The following is a 16,141-nucleotide window of genomic DNA, read 5'->3' on the forward strand; positions in this document are numbered from 1 at the left end:
GGCAGAGAGAGAGGGGGAAGCAGGCTCCCTGGGAGCAGAGATCCCAATGTGGGGCTCCATCCCAGGACCCTGGGATCATGACCTGAGCCGAAGGCAGAGGCTTTAACCCACTGAGCCACCCAGGCGTCCCAAATCTGTCATGTTTAAATGATGGAAGACCAATCAGGTTGGAAGATGGAAAAGATGGAGAGGGAAAGTTCTTGGTGATGAGGATGGAGGCACTAGATCGAATAGGGCCCTATAGGACATGGTAAGGAGTTTGGATTTTATTCTAAATACAGTTGGAATCCATTTGAGGATTTTACTAAGGAGAGATATGATCTTCAAAGATCAGTTTTGATACTGTGTAGAGGATGCATTGCAGATAGACCACATAGGTGGTGGGGATGGTTCAGGTGAATAATGCTTATATTGCCATGGAGTTATAACCAAAGAGACTGTATAATTTGGGATGTATTTCTGGAGGTAGACCCCCACTAATGGATTGGATGTGGTAAATGAGGGGTAAAAATTGAGGATAAATCTTAGACCTTTGCCTGAGCATATAAGAAGATAATTATACTATTTATTGAAGTGACAAGAGCTCAGAGTGAAATAATTTTGGGGACTGATAAGCAGAAATCAGCAGGCCTATTTTGGTCATGTCACATTGGAAGTGTCTATGAGATACCAAGTAGGAATGTCCAGTAGTCATTTAAAGGTACCGGTTTGGCACTCAGGGGAGAAGTCAAACTAGAGACAGAGACATGAAAGTTTCCAGCATACAGTTTTTATTTAAAGCTACAGGTCTGGGATGCCTGGTTGGCTCGGTCAGTTAAGTGTCCATCTCGGTTTCGGCTCAGGTCATGATCTCAGGGTTGTGAGATGGAGCCCAACATCAGGCTCCACACTGAGAATGGAGCCTGCTTGGGATTCTCTCTCCCTCTCCCTCTCCCTCTCTCTCTCTCTCAAAACAAACAAACAAAACAGTAACTACAGACTTGAATGGGGGAAAGTATAGACGTAGAAGATAACAAGCCCTAAACAAATCCTGGATCATTCCAACACTCAGAGGTAGTATAAATTACAGTTAGCAGGAGATGAGCAAGAATTCATATGTATCACTTCTTACATCCTTTTGGTGAGTTCTTAGTCACACTGCCATAGCACAACAGGAAGGTAGAAAATGTTGTCATAATACCACATGATGTCACTTGTATGTGGAATTTAAAAAACAAAACAGATGAACATAGGGGAAGGGAAGGATAAATAAAATAAGATGAAAACAGGGAGGCAAACCATAAGAGACTCTATAGGGAACAAACTGAGGGTTGCTGAAGGGGAGGTGGGTGGGGGGATGGGGTAACTGGGATTGGGTATTAAGAAGGGCATGTGATGTACTGAGCACTGGGTGTTGTATGCAACTGATGAAGCATTGAATTCTACCTCTAAAACTAATAATACACTATATGTTACTTAAATTGAATTTAAATTAAAAAAAATTTTAAATTATTGTCATTATTTTGGGGTGCCAGATGCCCACATAAAAATACAGTTTTCTGTTACTTCAGAGAGCAGAGGAATGGATAGTTGGAGTACAACTAGCATTCTTTCTACAGAGGTTGAATACAGAAGTAGGTCCAGCAAATGGAAGTGAGAAGGAACAGCCAGTGAGATAGGAGTAAAACCAGGTAATTGTGGCACAATGGAATGTTAGAAAAGAAAATCATGTAAGAAAGGAGGTGGAGTGGCCAAGTTTGTCAGATGTTCTTGGGAGGTTAAGTGAGATGGAGCTTTTGGGCTTTAACAAAAATGGACAACATTGGTAATCTTAAGAACCATTGCAGAGGGGAAAATGAGGACAAAAACCTGTTAGAAGTAGATCGAATAGAGATTGGGAATACAGCAAATTGAAAAATTTTTGAGCAGTTTAGCTGTAGAGGGAAGCAAAGAATTAGCTAGAAGAGACAAGGATCATCTGGAGAAAGTTTTGTTTTATTTAGTGAAGTGTGCTCTTAAGGGATATGACAATAACATAGTAAGAATAATTCAATAATTCATAATGGGGCAGATTTAGTGGCATGGCCACGCCAGACATCAGTGGGACAGGAAAGGGGAAGGGCAGCAAATATTCATAAATAATTGAGTTTACCATAGATTGCTGCTCATCTTATTTCAATTCACCACTTTTTTGGGGGAGGGAGGTGCTGGGTACATGGTACATGGTACATTGATGGCACATGACAAGGTAGGGTTCCCCAAGTCCCTCCCCTTCTTCATGGGGTCTGGGATGGAAACTGTTCAGAGGTCAGGAGATTCTCAATATGTTGGGGGATGAGTTAGGGCAAGAACCCCCAGCAGCTGAGGGCCTCCCTCTTCTTGTTCTGCTGGGACTGATGGTCCAGGGGGCTCTTACTCCTTGGAGGCCATGTGGATGATAACGTCCACCACCTGGTTGCTATAGCCAAATTCATTGTCATACTAGGAAATGAGCTAGACAAAGTGGTCTTGGAGAGCAATGCCAACATCAAAGGTGGAAGAATGGGTGTCACTATTATAGTCACAGGAGACAACCTGGTCCTCTTTGTAGCCCAGGATGCCCTTGATGGGGCCCTCTGATGCTTGCTTCACCACTTCACCACCTTCTTGATGTCATCATATTTGGCAGCTTTCTCCAAGCAGTAGGTCAGATTCATGATTGACGTGTTGCAGGTGGAGACACAGAAGGCCATGCCAGTGAGTTTCTCATTCACTTCAGGGATGATCTTGCCTTCAGCTTTGGCAGCACCAGTAGAAGCAAGGATGATGTTCTGGGTAGTCTCTCTCAATCATCATGCGGCAGCTTCCCAGAGAGTCCATCACAGTCTTCTGGGTGGCACTGATGGCATGGAGTCATGAATCATGAGTCCCTCCATGATGCCAAAGTTGTCAAGAATGACTTTAGCCAGAAGGGCCAAGCAGTTGGTGGCGCAGAAGGCATTGCTGACAGTCTTGAGGGGGTTGCCATACTTCTCATGGTTCATGCCCATTACAAATATGGAAGCATCAGCAGGAGGGGCAGAGATGATGACCCTCTTGGCCCCACCCTTCAAGTGAGCTCCAGCCTTCCCCATGGTGGTGAAGACCCCAGTGGACTCCACAACATACTCAGCACCAGCATCACCCCATTTGATGGTGACAGGGTATCACTCCTGGAAGATAGAGATAGGTTTGCCATGGATGACAAGTTTCCTGTTCTCAGCCTTGACTGTACCATTGACTTTGCTGTGGGTAGAATCATACGGGAACATGTAGACCATGTAGTTGAGGTGAATGAAGGGTCATTGATGGTAACAGTATCCGCTTTGCCAGAGTTAAAAGCAGCCCTGGTGACCAGGTGCCCAGTAAAGCCAAATCCATTTATTATGATGTTCACCATTGTGTCTTAGGGACACAGCTGGCACTGCACTGTAAGATGTAGCTGTCTGTCAAACAGGGAGGAGCAGAGAGCTTAGATTCATTACTTTAAAGATGGAAATGGTATTCAAAAAAATGAACTCTTGCCATTTGCACAACATGGATGGACCTAGAGGGTGTTGTGCTAAGTGAAATATCAGAGAAAGACAAATACTGTATGATTTCACTTCTACGTGGAATCTAAAAAACAAAACAAAACAAACACAAACCAGAAACAGAATCATAAGTACAGAGAACACACTGGTGGCTGCCAGAAGGGAGGGGGATGAGGGGATGGTTGAAGTAGGTGAAGGAGATTACGAGGTACAAACTTCCAGTCATAAAATAAATAAGTCACAGAGATGAAAAGTACAGCATGGGGAATATCATTACTAATTTTGTAATTGCTTTGTATGGTGACAGATGGTGACTCTACTTACCATGATGAGCATTGCGTAATATTTGGAATTGTCAAATCACTGTGTTGTAACCTAAAACTAATTTTTTTAAAGTGAGTCGGGAGAGGAGATTCTGACCCTAATTGTAATGGCAAACACACATACAGGATATATTGTATGCTGGGCTTTGTTCTAAGTGTTTTACACTTAATTCTCACAACTGTGCAGTGTCCTAAATCCAGAGATTTGGCAAATTATTGTATAGTTACGTGTTTCAAATAAAATGTCAAGATGCCTATACATTTTTTTATTATTTTTTACTTTTGCCAGTCTTGTTCACATTAGTTAGGAGGGAGTCTACTATACTAACATGGGTATTATTTGTGTGTGTGTGTATATATATATGTACACACATACACACATATGTATATTTATATTAACATGGACAATATCATATATAAGTAGAAGAAAGTAAGATATAAAGCAGTGTGTGTAGGGGTACCTGGGTGGTTCAGTCAGTTAAACGTCTGCCTTCAGCTTAGGTCATGATCCCACAGTCCTGGAATCGAACCCCACATCTGGCTCCCTGCTCTGCAAGAAGTCTGCTCTCCCACTCCCTCTGCTTGTGTTCCCTCTCTTGCGGTCTCTTTCTCTGTCAAATAAATAAAATCTTTAAAAGAAAAAAAATAGCAGTGTGTGTAGTATGGTACATTTGAGTAAAAGGCATCTTTGGGTTTGTTCCTAAAAGTTGGTAACAGTAGTTGTCTTTGGGGCGGGAGTTTCAACTCTTAATAAAATCTTTCCACAATTTCATTCACGTGCTTACTAATAAGTAAATAATTTAACCTTTCTTTGATGATTTGGGTTCTTACAGTGCATCTAGGATACTTTCTGGCAATTTCTTCTTCAGAATAGATTAAAAATTAGCTTGTCTTCTTACCATTTCCCTTTTTCAGATTTAAGTTAAATTCTCAGTTAAGCTTCTGACAATTTGGGGGATGGGGGTAGGGTAGCCATCCAAATAGTTGAATTTAGGATCATTAGAAATTTACTGTCAATATTTATTAAGCATGTAAATATGTAAATATCTACTTCAGGATTATTTTATATGTGTTTAATTTTAAATCTTTATTTTTTTAAAGATTTTATTCATTTTATTTGTCAGAGAGAGAGAGAGAGAGAGAGCACAAACGGGAAGCAGCAAGCAGAAGGAGAAGCAGGCTCCGCACTCAGCAGGGAGCCTGATGTGGGTGGGACTTGATCCTAGGACCCTGGGATCATGACCTGAGCCTAAGGCAGACACTTAACGGACTGAGCCACCCAGTTGTTCCTAATTTTAAATCTTTAATCATATGATATCCTTATAGTGTTTTTTATCTTTCACAGGAATTGAAAGGTGGAAAAGCTTATGCAAAGGTAAGTAGATGTTTTTTTAACTCTTTTGGAACTTGTAATATTACTCACTGCTACTTATAAGCTTAAAAATTAAATGGTTTGCTCTTCTAATTGCTATTCAGGTTGGCTGTTTTTATTTATTTTTTTTTTAAGATTTTATTTATTTTAGAGAGTGCAAGTGGGGGAAAGAGCAGACTCCCCACTAAGCAGGGCTCCATCCCACAACCCAGAGATCATGACCGGAGATGAAATTGAGAGACGCTTAACCGACTGAGCCACCCAGGCACCCCGAGTTGGCTGTTTTTAAATAAAGCTACTTGAAGATTGAAGAGTTGGATCCAGCAATAAATTATAGGCACATTCTTCCTAAAAACTGATTATAGGATGTTATTCTTACATTTCAGCTTCCCTACTAGAAGATGATCTCTGGTTTCCATTAAGTAATAGCATCTGTTAATACCGTCTCCCCTGGGAAGTATTACTAATCCTGCCTCCCCTCACCCCTCAGTGGAATAGGACCTCTCCTCTGTGTTCTCTTAGCAGTCTGTAGGACATGCTCACTACAATTCTTTATACTTCTACTAGCTATATGGAATTACTAATGATTTGTGTGCTCACCTTTTTGATGAATAGAAGGAATTAGTAATATTGCCAGAGACATACATACTCTTTTATTTTCATCTCTGATGGTATCTCTGTCAATTTAGTCATCTGCGCCAGGATACCAGCTTAACCATCAACTCTTAAGTCCTTAAAACTGTGTGGTTGCAGTGTCAGGATGTTCTTTGCTACAAGTAACAGAATACCCTCCTCACCTAGAGGGTTTTTTTTTGTTTTGTTTTGTTTTGTTTTTAATTTCACAGAGCAAGTAGATATGAAACAGAGCCGCAGATGTGAGGTAGAGCCGCTCCAGGAGTAGTTAATCCACTGACTAAAGGACGTCATCAAGAACCCATGTTACTTTTCTCTTTTCATTCTTCCATTCACTGTGTCATGATTTTATCCTTGCCCAGCTCTTCTCATGATCACCAGATGGCTTGAGTTTTAGTCCACACATTCACATACAACAAAATCCAGCTGAGTGAGGAAATCTCTGAGTGAGAAAACTTTTCCCAGTTGGCCCTCAGAAGATTTCCCCGTAACTTTCATTGGCTACAACTGGATGATATGGCCACTCCTAAACCAGGCATGGGCGGTAGGAATGGATTGCCATGGCTAGCTTAGACTCATCAGTTTGACAATGAGCTAAAGGTTGGGCTACTTTCCTGTTGCACATGGATGAGCTAAGGGTGGACATTTGAATAAAATTAGGGCTCTGCTAACAAGGAATGTAAGAACATTGGATGATGGTTGGGAGGCAAAAAACAGGGTCTGCTGCAGTTGACAAATCCTGATTTCTCCCTTCTTATTTAAAAATCATCCCTTCTCTCCATTCACAAGGCAGGTGCCTTAGGTTATGCCTTCATTATTTCTTACTTAAAACCTGCACTGGCCTCTTACCTTTTATTCTCTGCCTCTGATGTCTCCCTCTATCCGTCCTCTATATTATTGCCGTATGATCATTCTGAAATTCAGACATGATCATTCCCCCACTTTTAGTCCTTCAGCAACTATCTATTGCCTGTAAAGGAAAATGAGATGAAAGTCTTTAGCTAGCATTTAGACCCATCTTGGACATCATCTGTACATGCTCACACTCACACTCACTTAATTCTTATGCTTCAGACTTACTGCCCTCAGAAACCTCCTGGAATGTACTCTGCTCTTTTACGCTCTTTGCCTTGTGACTTGATATTTTCTCTGCCATGCATATGCTTCCCCCTTCCCTTGTCCTGTCAACTTATACAGCATTAAACATTCAGTTTAGTCATCCCTTCCCCTGAGAAATTTTCTTTTCCTTTCTATCTTGTAACTGTGCCTTCTTCCATTCTAGCACTTAAACTTTTTTTTTTTTTTTAAATAAGAATGTGTTTTCTCGGGTGCCTGGGTGGCTTAGTGGGTTAAAGCCTCTGCCTTCGGCTCAGGTCATGATCTCAGGGTCGTAGGATCGAGCCCCGCATCGGGCTCTCTGGTTGGCGGGGAGCCTGCTTCCCTTCCTCTCTCTGCCTGCCTCTCTGCCTGCTTGTGATCTTTGCCTGTCAAATAAATAAATAAAATCTTCAAAAAAAAAAAAAAAAGAAAGAAAGAAAATGGGATTGAACCTGAGTAGTAATGAGAGGAAGGAAGAGGATTGATCTAAACTTTTGGAGAGCAGCATAGAGTGTTGTTGTAGAGCACAGTTTTGGGGAAGGGGAAAAGGTTTCATAAGAAGGGATTTAGCTTAAGTGTGATCAGCAAAGCAAATGCTGTGGAATGTGAAGGAGTAGGGCCTTATACTGAAGAAAACTTAAATCATTCTATTTCTTGCATGGAAAGTAAGAATTTAATAACCTGCAACTGTTTGCAGTCACCAGTGGTTAACTGGGCATGGAGCCAGAGCCAGAATAGGGAGAAGAAAGTCTGATCAGTTTTCTTTATGAATATGCAAATGATCATGATTGGTCTGCTACTATTTCCCACAGTGTGGGGTGAGTACCACTGCTCCTTGCAATGATTTTAATTGTTTGATAAACATTCTTTCTACTTCAACAGTTACGTATTTCAGTGTGTACACAAAAAATATATATTTAGCACATCAAATATGTGATTTGAGATCGAATTGCCTAAGATTAGATTAGAATACTTAACACATTTTTACAAAAGAAGCGAGTCAATCTAAAGACACACATTAAGCAAATAATAAAGCAGATACTGTGAAGATGGCCAAAATTGCAAATGACTGATTTTGAGAAAACTTGTCTAGAACATGGGTTGAATGTTTATTTTAAGGAGAATATGATAGAAGCCTAGTAGATATTCTATTAATATAATTCCCTTTCTTTTCATAGCTGGGCTTTGCAGATCTAAACCTGGCAGAGTTTGCTGGATCAGGAAATACCACTCGTCGCTGTTTACTGGAAGGCTATGATACCAAAAATACAAGACAGGATAATTCCATTCTTAAAGTAAGCACGTTTTGAGATTTACATGTCAACAAATGAGAATCTCCGCCTTTAAATAAGCATAGGTATATACAGTCAAGGGCAAGATGGGATCGGCATGAGATCATAAGCTGACCGCGCCACTGAAATACTCACCGTCTAGGGGAAAAGCTTCCCAAATCATAGAAGCAGCAAAAGTAACAAATGTTCACCTTCATGATCCAAGGTATTTCTGGAGCTATGAACGTTCAGGGAGTAGTACATACAACTGCTACAGCGTAAGGGCTCATAGAGAGTAAGGAGCATGAGGAGTGAAGACCTTAAAAATGTTTGTCGCTCCCAAAGAGTGACTTCCCAAGCATCTGTGGTGGGTGCAGAGAAGTCACTGGGCTTTCCTATAACTAGTAAATGACAGGTGAAACTCACTTTAGGCATCTGCCCTCTTGATTCTAAGTACCATCAGCAGCCTCCTATTCTCGTGGCCACAGAGGATAACATACACTTGAGAGAGTTGATGAGGGTATTAAACGAGACCAATTGAGAAAATGTTTATAAAGCACCTTGTACCTAGTAAGACTCACTGGACAAACTTTTGCTGTATTTTAGTTAGGTTACCCCATGATGGTAAGTTATCTAACATTAAAAAAGGAAAATAATTCAGAATAAAAACTGGATGGTCAGAAGTTAGTGGAGCAAAGAATTCCCCAACACCTACACTTTTAAAACTTCATTTTCAGTAAATAAACAAAAAATTTCAGAGCAGTTGCGTATACCTGTACGACATAAACAGTGATGGATAGGGTAGATTCCAGATGAAGAAGCTGAGACTCAGGTTAAGTGTCTCACTAAAGTCATCGGTGGCAGAGCAGAGACCAGAATGCGTATCTTCTATCGTGTAGAGTCAGTGGTCTTTTCATGTTACCCTGCTGTCTAAGCACCAGACTCAGAAGGAACAGACTGCACTGTTCAGTCTTAGACTCATCCCCAAACAAGCCACTAAATTCAATTTCTTCATATTTGCCGTATAAGAAGATTTATAATCCTTCTCTGAATTATAGTGTCTTCGTTGGAAATTGAAATAAGTTACTAATTTCAGACTCCCCCATCCTAACCCCATTCCTTAGGGCCGGCTCCTGGAGTAGTTTCCTCTGGCTCCCCATTCATTAATCCTTTCACACTATCTCTCCCACTTGGTCCTATAAAGAACTTGCTCTTTTTTTTTTTTTTTTTTTTGAGTGCAAGAAAATGCATGCGCAAGTTGGGGTAGGCACAGAGAGAGAGAGAGAGAGAATGACTCTCAAGCAGACCCCACACTGAGCGGAGAGCCTGATGTGGGGCTCGATCTCACAACCCTGAGATCAAGACCTGAGCTAAATCCAAGAGTCAGACACTCAACTGACTGAGCCACCCAGGCACCGCATAACTTATTCTTCTATAAATCACACCATTTAACTCTCACACTCTCTCCCTGCCTGAGCTCTGTCATCTCCCGGCCACCTAGTTAACTTCTCTCTCCTGCTCATTGATGACTTAGCTCTTGGCTCACAGATTCTCTTTCCATCCCTTCTGTCGTCATGTTTTGGTGGCTTCACCATCTGGTGGGTGATCTGTCCTTGTGGACTGTCTTCTCTATGCATTCTCTCCTTCGAGCTAATCTTTTTTGTGCGAGAGGCCTCTCTGTTCTTTAAACTACCCTTCTCCAGCATCCTTTTCTTTTTCTTCTTCTCAATTCCTCCCCCCATGGCCAAACTCTAGACTTTTCTATCTCTAGAAACTTCACCACTGGTATTCCCCTCTGCTACTTTTGTCTCTTATATTTCCAGTCCTCTTAGTCTACTGCTCACTTAGCTGTCCTTCACCTTACAGTTCTCCCACTGTCTACCAGCCTCCACTTCCTTCCACTTCCCTCTTTATCCAGCTTAGATTCCAGAATCCATGATTCTCTTATGCTTAAAAACACTTGTGGGGCACCTGGGTTGCTCAGTCGCTTAAGCATCTGCCTTTAGCTCAGGTCATGATCCCAGGGTTCTGGGATCGAGCCCCATGTCAGGCTCCCTGCTCAGTGGGGAGCCTACTTCTCCCTCTCCCTCAGCTGCTCCCCCTGCTTGTGCTCTCTCTCTCTCTCTCTCAAAAATACTTCTTACTCCTTTGCCCATCTCCCTCATCACTCTCTCCCAGCGAATCCCTAACCCCAGTTAAACTCAACTTCAACTGTCCTTTCTGGGCCTGCATCCTAATTTTCGAATGTTGCTGGAGAAGATCACACAACCATCCAGCCGCTGTTCCTACAGTCTTGCTCCCTGCCGTCAAGCAACCCTCCTTCCTTTGTAAGCGTCCTTTCCCAGTTACCAAATACTCTATTTTATACCTTCTTTCTTCTCAGATCTCTACACACCATCCTTATTCTCGGCTAGTGGTCCTACTTTATCCTTTATGGAGAAAACAAGTCATTAGATTCAAATTCCTTCATCTTCCTGTTGCAGAATTTACAATTCTTCCTGTCTTTCTAGCCCTGTTATCCCTTCTGCCCCCATGACAATGAAGGAAATGTTCCTCTCCCTGTCCAAAGTCACTCCTTCCTCTTAAGTGCTAGAGTCCAAAGCTTGCCTGATCAAGAGCTTTGCAGCTTGGACTATCCCTTTTCCTAACCATCTCTTTCTCCAGTGAATTATGCTCATTAACATATGAAGAAACAGCTCTCATATCTACTGTATTTAAAACAAACACCTCCTCCAACCGCTATCCCACTCTTTCTGTTCTCCTTCCCCACACAATGTCTTACAAGCTGCATGTGATCATCTCCATCCCTTCTGAGACATTTGGGATACTCAAGAGTGCTGTTTTTACATAGTGAGAAACCAGACTGTGGAGTTCTATGAAAGCGGAGGGGATAAGGATGCCCGCACAGCTGGCTCAGGTCCCACATTTAATAAGTGTAGCGCTCAGAAAAAGAACAGTAGTAGAGGTACAGAGGTGAAGAAATAAGAAAGAAATGAGGTTCTATTAGGATGTATGTCAGCCACTAGGTAGAAAATATGCACATAAATAAATATTCTCTTCTTCATAAAGACCATGAGTTTCAGTATTATGCAGTCCTAGTTTGATATCTCATATCTACCCTTTATTAGCTACCTGATAGTGAAAATATCACTTTGTCTCCTGAGCTTAAAAGGAAAGTATGAGTCTCTCATTGGAGTTTTGAACAGTAAATGAAATTATGCAATATACAACACTTAGCTTATGCCTGGCACACAATTCTCAAATCACAATTGCTGTCAACATTGTTGTTATTCCTGCTATTACCATTATTTTTCCTGCAAGAATAAAACAAAATCCTACAGCCGAGTCTTAAGAGACCATCAGCAAGTAGAGAAAAGTAACATTTCAGAAAGCATTAACAAAACTTTAAATTCTGTTCTTTTTTTTTTTTTTTAAGATTTTTTAATTTATTTGACAGAGAGAGACACAGTGAGAGAAGGAACCACAAGCAGGGGGAGTGGGAGAGGGAGAAGCAGGCTTCCCGCTGAGCAGGGAGACTGATGCAGGGTTTGATCCCAGGAGTCTGGGATCATGAACTGAGCTGAAGGCAGACACTTAACCGACTGAGCCCACTTAACCAGATGCCCCTAAATTCTGTTCTAAAGATAGAGCAAAGGCCAGAAGCATTCTGCTCTCACAAGCCCCCACAAGCTCCCCTTGAAGCATCGACATGGCAGGTTGGAGGGAAACATTCCAGACACCGAAACACCATAGGAATCTGGGAGACCAGGGTGACCAGTGCACCCCCGCGGGGCATCACATTGTGGCACTTGTTCTCCCTTTCCACCTTTCTAGCACCGATTTTTGCCATTACCAAGTTTTGAATGTTGGAAAATGGTCTGTATAAACAAGCAGCAATTTAATACTGGGTGTAACTCAATTCTGCATTTGCTTTATCAAATAATCTCTAAGTAGGAAATACTGGCCTAGGTTCTCTGGGGGAGGTGTGGGTTAGCAGAGCATGGCTTCGCTCAAGGGGACTTTTGTAATCATATTTCTTTTTCTAATACCCAGGTTTTGATCAGTATGCAGCTGATGTCTGGTGACCCGTGTTTTAAAACGTAAGTTGATTCTCAGTAAATGAATTATTTATCTGAAAGTATAATAGTGATTTTTTTGTTGTTGTTTAAATTTGTACATTCATGTATTGTATTGTTTACCCAGAAAGGGACCATTCTTTTCCTAGGAGACTGCCTGACCTACATAGAAATTACTATTAACCCTTTACCAAATGAGCTCCCCACACTCTAAATTTATTTAGGATTTATTTAGGCTGTAGATCTTTCATCATCTTCAAGTTTTGGGTGAAACTATACAAATTAAGTTTTTTAATTTGATCTCTATGGACTTAGTCATGTCTTCAACAAATACTTGTTAAATGCCTTACCATGTGCTAGGCCCTATTCTAGACACTAGAGAAACAGCAATGAGGAAAAAAAAAAAAAAAAGACCGTTCCTGATATCTTGGAGCATATATTCTTAAGAGGAAAACAGTAAGCTAAGAAATAAATGTATAATATAAAGATGGTGAAGAGTGCTTTGGAGAAAAATAATGCAGGGTAGGGGGCATGTGGGGAGAAAGGTTGCTGTTTTATAGAGAGAGTAGTCAAAGAAAGTCTTCCCTGGCAGAGATGGTATTTGAGCAGAGACCTGAAGGAGGGGGGAAGCACACCATGCAGATATTTGGGGAAAGAGCATTTGAAGTAGAGGAAACAGTGACAAAGGCCTCAGGGAGAAGTGTGTTTGGTATGTCCAACAGGCTGCTGGGAGACCAGTATGTCTAGAACAGAGAGAATGGGGAGAAGGGGGATAAGAAATGGGATCAGATGATAAAGAGTCTCCTTGGCTACTTATAACCTGAGATAAAAAGCTACTGGAGGGTTTAGAGTAGGGGACTAAAATTATCTGACTTATGGCTGCTAGGTAGAGAATAGACAATTTGTGGGAACAACGATGGGAGCAAGGTCAGAAATAGGTAGATGAGTTAGGAGGCTGTTCCAGTAGTCCAAGGTTTAGGGCCAGAGTAACTCATTTATTGAAATGAGAGAGCCTCTGAGAGGCAAGGTTGGAGGTTGGGAGCTTAGGTGTTGGACATGTTACGTTGGAGATCCCTATTTAACAACCGGCCAGGCACCTCAAGTAGGCAGTTGGATATGGCACTACAGAGTTGGGTGGGGAGGCCCAGGCTGGAGATACACATTTGGAAATCATGATGTCATCAGCACATAGATAGTAGTTAAAGCCATGAGATTTGATTCAATGACCCAGATGGAGTGAGCATAAATAAAGAAAAAGAACACAGACTGAGGGGTGGGACACCCCAGTGTGTTGGAGATTGGGGAGACGGGGAAGAACCAGCAAAGGAACAACTGTGAGAGAGGAGGAAGGAACCAAAGGAGAGGACTGGCCTGAAAACCAAGTGAAGGAGGTGTTTCAAAACGGAGAGATTAATCAGCTCTGTCCCACACCATGGATGTGGATCACGGAAGATGAGGACTGAGAATTGACCTTTGGATCTGCAGTACAGAGACCATTGGTGCCTTCAACAAGCACTTCAGTAGAATGCTATGAGCCTGCAGCCTTATTGGAGTGAGTTAAAGAAGGTTTGGGAAGAGAGAAATTGGAGAAAATATAAACAATTCTTATGAGGAATTTTGCTGCAAAAAAAAAAAAGGGAACAGAAAATGGGGTTACAAATAAAATGAGGATACAGGGTCAAGGGCAGGTCTTTGGGGTGTTTTAAGATGGAAGATAGTTCAGGATATTTGTGTACTGATAGGAATGGTTCAATAGAGAAGGTGAGATATGGTACAGAAGAGCAAAAGGACAGTTGCTAGACAGTGTCCTTGGACTGTCAAGAGGAATGAAGGTAGAGAATAGGCTTCAGATGCAGGTATATGAAAAGTGGAAGCAAATAGAACTTATTTTCAAATTGTTCCTGATTTCTTAGTGAAATAGGAAACAAGATGATCACTGAGGAGTGGGGATGGGAAAGACGGAGGTGGGGGTTTGAGGAAAGATGTGTGGAAGTCCTCAGAGTGTAGGAGAGTGAACAGAATGGGAAGAGGTAGTAGGATTGCTCATTAGCAGTCCAGAAGACAAAAAAAAAGTTAATTATATGTTATTTGAATATCTGAGAAAAATATATTTAGAAAAGGAAACCTGAATTATTTCCCTGTGTATCAACTTCATGTTTTTAATAGTAACGTCCAGGGGCTTGTGAGTGGCTCATTCAATTGAGTGTCTGACTCTTGATTTCATCTCAGGTCATAATCTCAGGGAGGTGAGATCGAGCCCTGTATCAGGCTTTGCATTCAGGGGAGAGTCTGCTTGAGATTATCTCTCTCCCTCTCCCCCTGGCCCTCCCACCACACTCTCTCTCAATCTAAATTTCAAAAAAAATTTTCAATAGTGATGTCTATGTAGTTTTCTATTTACAGTGTTTTATAAAGATGAAAATACATATTTTTGTCCAAATCAGTTATTGATTAAACTATGCATTTTACTGTAACTTATCCTTCCTGTGTTGTCCTCTCTCAAACCTTAATTTCCTGGCTTATTTCTTTATATCCTGCTCTCTTAGGACTAAACAATTTTTGCTACACTGTATTTGGCTTCTTAGGTAACAGTGTTTTTCTAGTGAATCAGCTTAGGGTGAAATAAGAAAATGAGCAGCAAAAGTAAGTAGAAGAAAAGGAATTCATCATTCCTTCTCATGAACTTATAAATATTCCCTTTCTGGCCCTTTTCTCTAGCATTTTATCTATTTGTGCAACTGAAATACTAAAGAGCTAAAAAATAGATCATCTTATATTCTGTATTATCTCCAGGAATGTAAATCAGACAGTCTAGAGTTTCTATTTATAGAAAAAGATGTTTGTAACTCATTAGAATAAACAGACCTTACCTAATCCCAAGATACATAAAAGTATTTCTCAGGAAAACGAAACCCCCAATATTTATTTTCTCTTTTCTCTAAATATCTGAAATTGTACATGTGTCAGTGGAAAAAGGACAGCTCTAACACATCCATGCACTTGTACATGCTGAGTGTGGACTGAATAGGAAAGTGTTTAAATGATGTAAAAATAAATTATTTTTATTAGGTTGTATTTTAGTATATATCAGAAATATAAAATCACAGTGCTTTAGAGCTGAAGATAATGTTGGAAGTTGTCTAGTCCAGTGATTTTTTTTTTTTTTTCAGACTATTTAGCCACAAAGTCCTTCTGCTCAAATGTATGATGATTCCCAGTATATAGCATTTTTCTATTGTGGGTCAAAAAGATATAATACCTTACTACCCCTGAAGTCTCTAAGGGAGCTTCACAGTTTTAAAAGTGTTATATAATCCAAGTTCTCATCTTACAGATGAGAAAACAAAGGCACAAAGCAATTGAGCGACACGACTATTTGTCTGTAAAACCTAGATGTAAGTGACTAACTGCTGGGAAGGTTCATTCCACTATTTTCTCTGCTTTTGTCTGTCTTTGAATTTTTCATGAAAAAAATTTTTTTTAATTTTTTTTAAAAATTAAAAAAGCTTTTAAAAACCTAGTAGAGAAACTAACAAGAATACAGCAAATCTTTAACATTCTCACCTTTAAATTCTAGCTTTGATATTTTATGAGCAGAGGATCTGTAATATGGCTTATATTATTTTTCTGAAAGACAAATTTCATACCATGAGTCTATATTTATGCATAAGACAGCTGATAAGTCAGGCTCATAACTGTCTGCCCTAAACTCTCTTTTGTAGTCTCTGCAACTTATCAAATATCCACCAGCTCTAGTAAAAGAATGAAACTGGCTGAAAAGAAAGCAAACCACTAGTGCTAATAAAGACAAAGGATATTTTGGGAGAGAAATTCTATG

At 40.6% G+C, this 16,141-nt stretch overlaps 1 protein-coding gene and 1 pseudogene across 2 annotated transcripts in view; one reads left to right on the plus strand and one right to left on the minus strand.

The window, feature by feature from the left end:
- The window catches only part of LOC111143378 (family with sequence similarity 102 member B), an 83,947-nt gene that overhangs the window by 50,090 nt on the left and 17,716 nt on the right, over nucleotides 1-16,141 (plus strand). For both annotated transcript variants that reach the window (XM_022497081.1, XM_022497082.1), the window contains exons 3-5: nucleotides 5,199-5,228; nucleotides 8,135-8,251; nucleotides 12,281-12,327. In XM_022497081.1, the coding sequence (XP_022352789.1) occupies nucleotides 5,199-5,228; nucleotides 8,135-8,251; nucleotides 12,281-12,327 (194 nt within the window). The remainder of the gene's footprint in view (nucleotides 1-5,198; nucleotides 5,229-8,134; nucleotides 8,252-12,280; nucleotides 12,328-16,141) is intronic.
- LOC111143379 lies at nucleotides 2,392-3,469 on the minus strand (annotated as a pseudogene).

The sequence above is a fragment of the Enhydra lutris genome, unplaced genomic scaffold, assembly GCF_002288905.1.
Source record: "Enhydra lutris kenyoni isolate GAN:26980312 unplaced genomic scaffold, ASM228890v2 scaffoldscaffold9, whole genome shotgun sequence".
Lineage (NCBI taxonomy): Eukaryota > Metazoa > Chordata > Mammalia > Carnivora > Mustelidae > Enhydra > Enhydra lutris.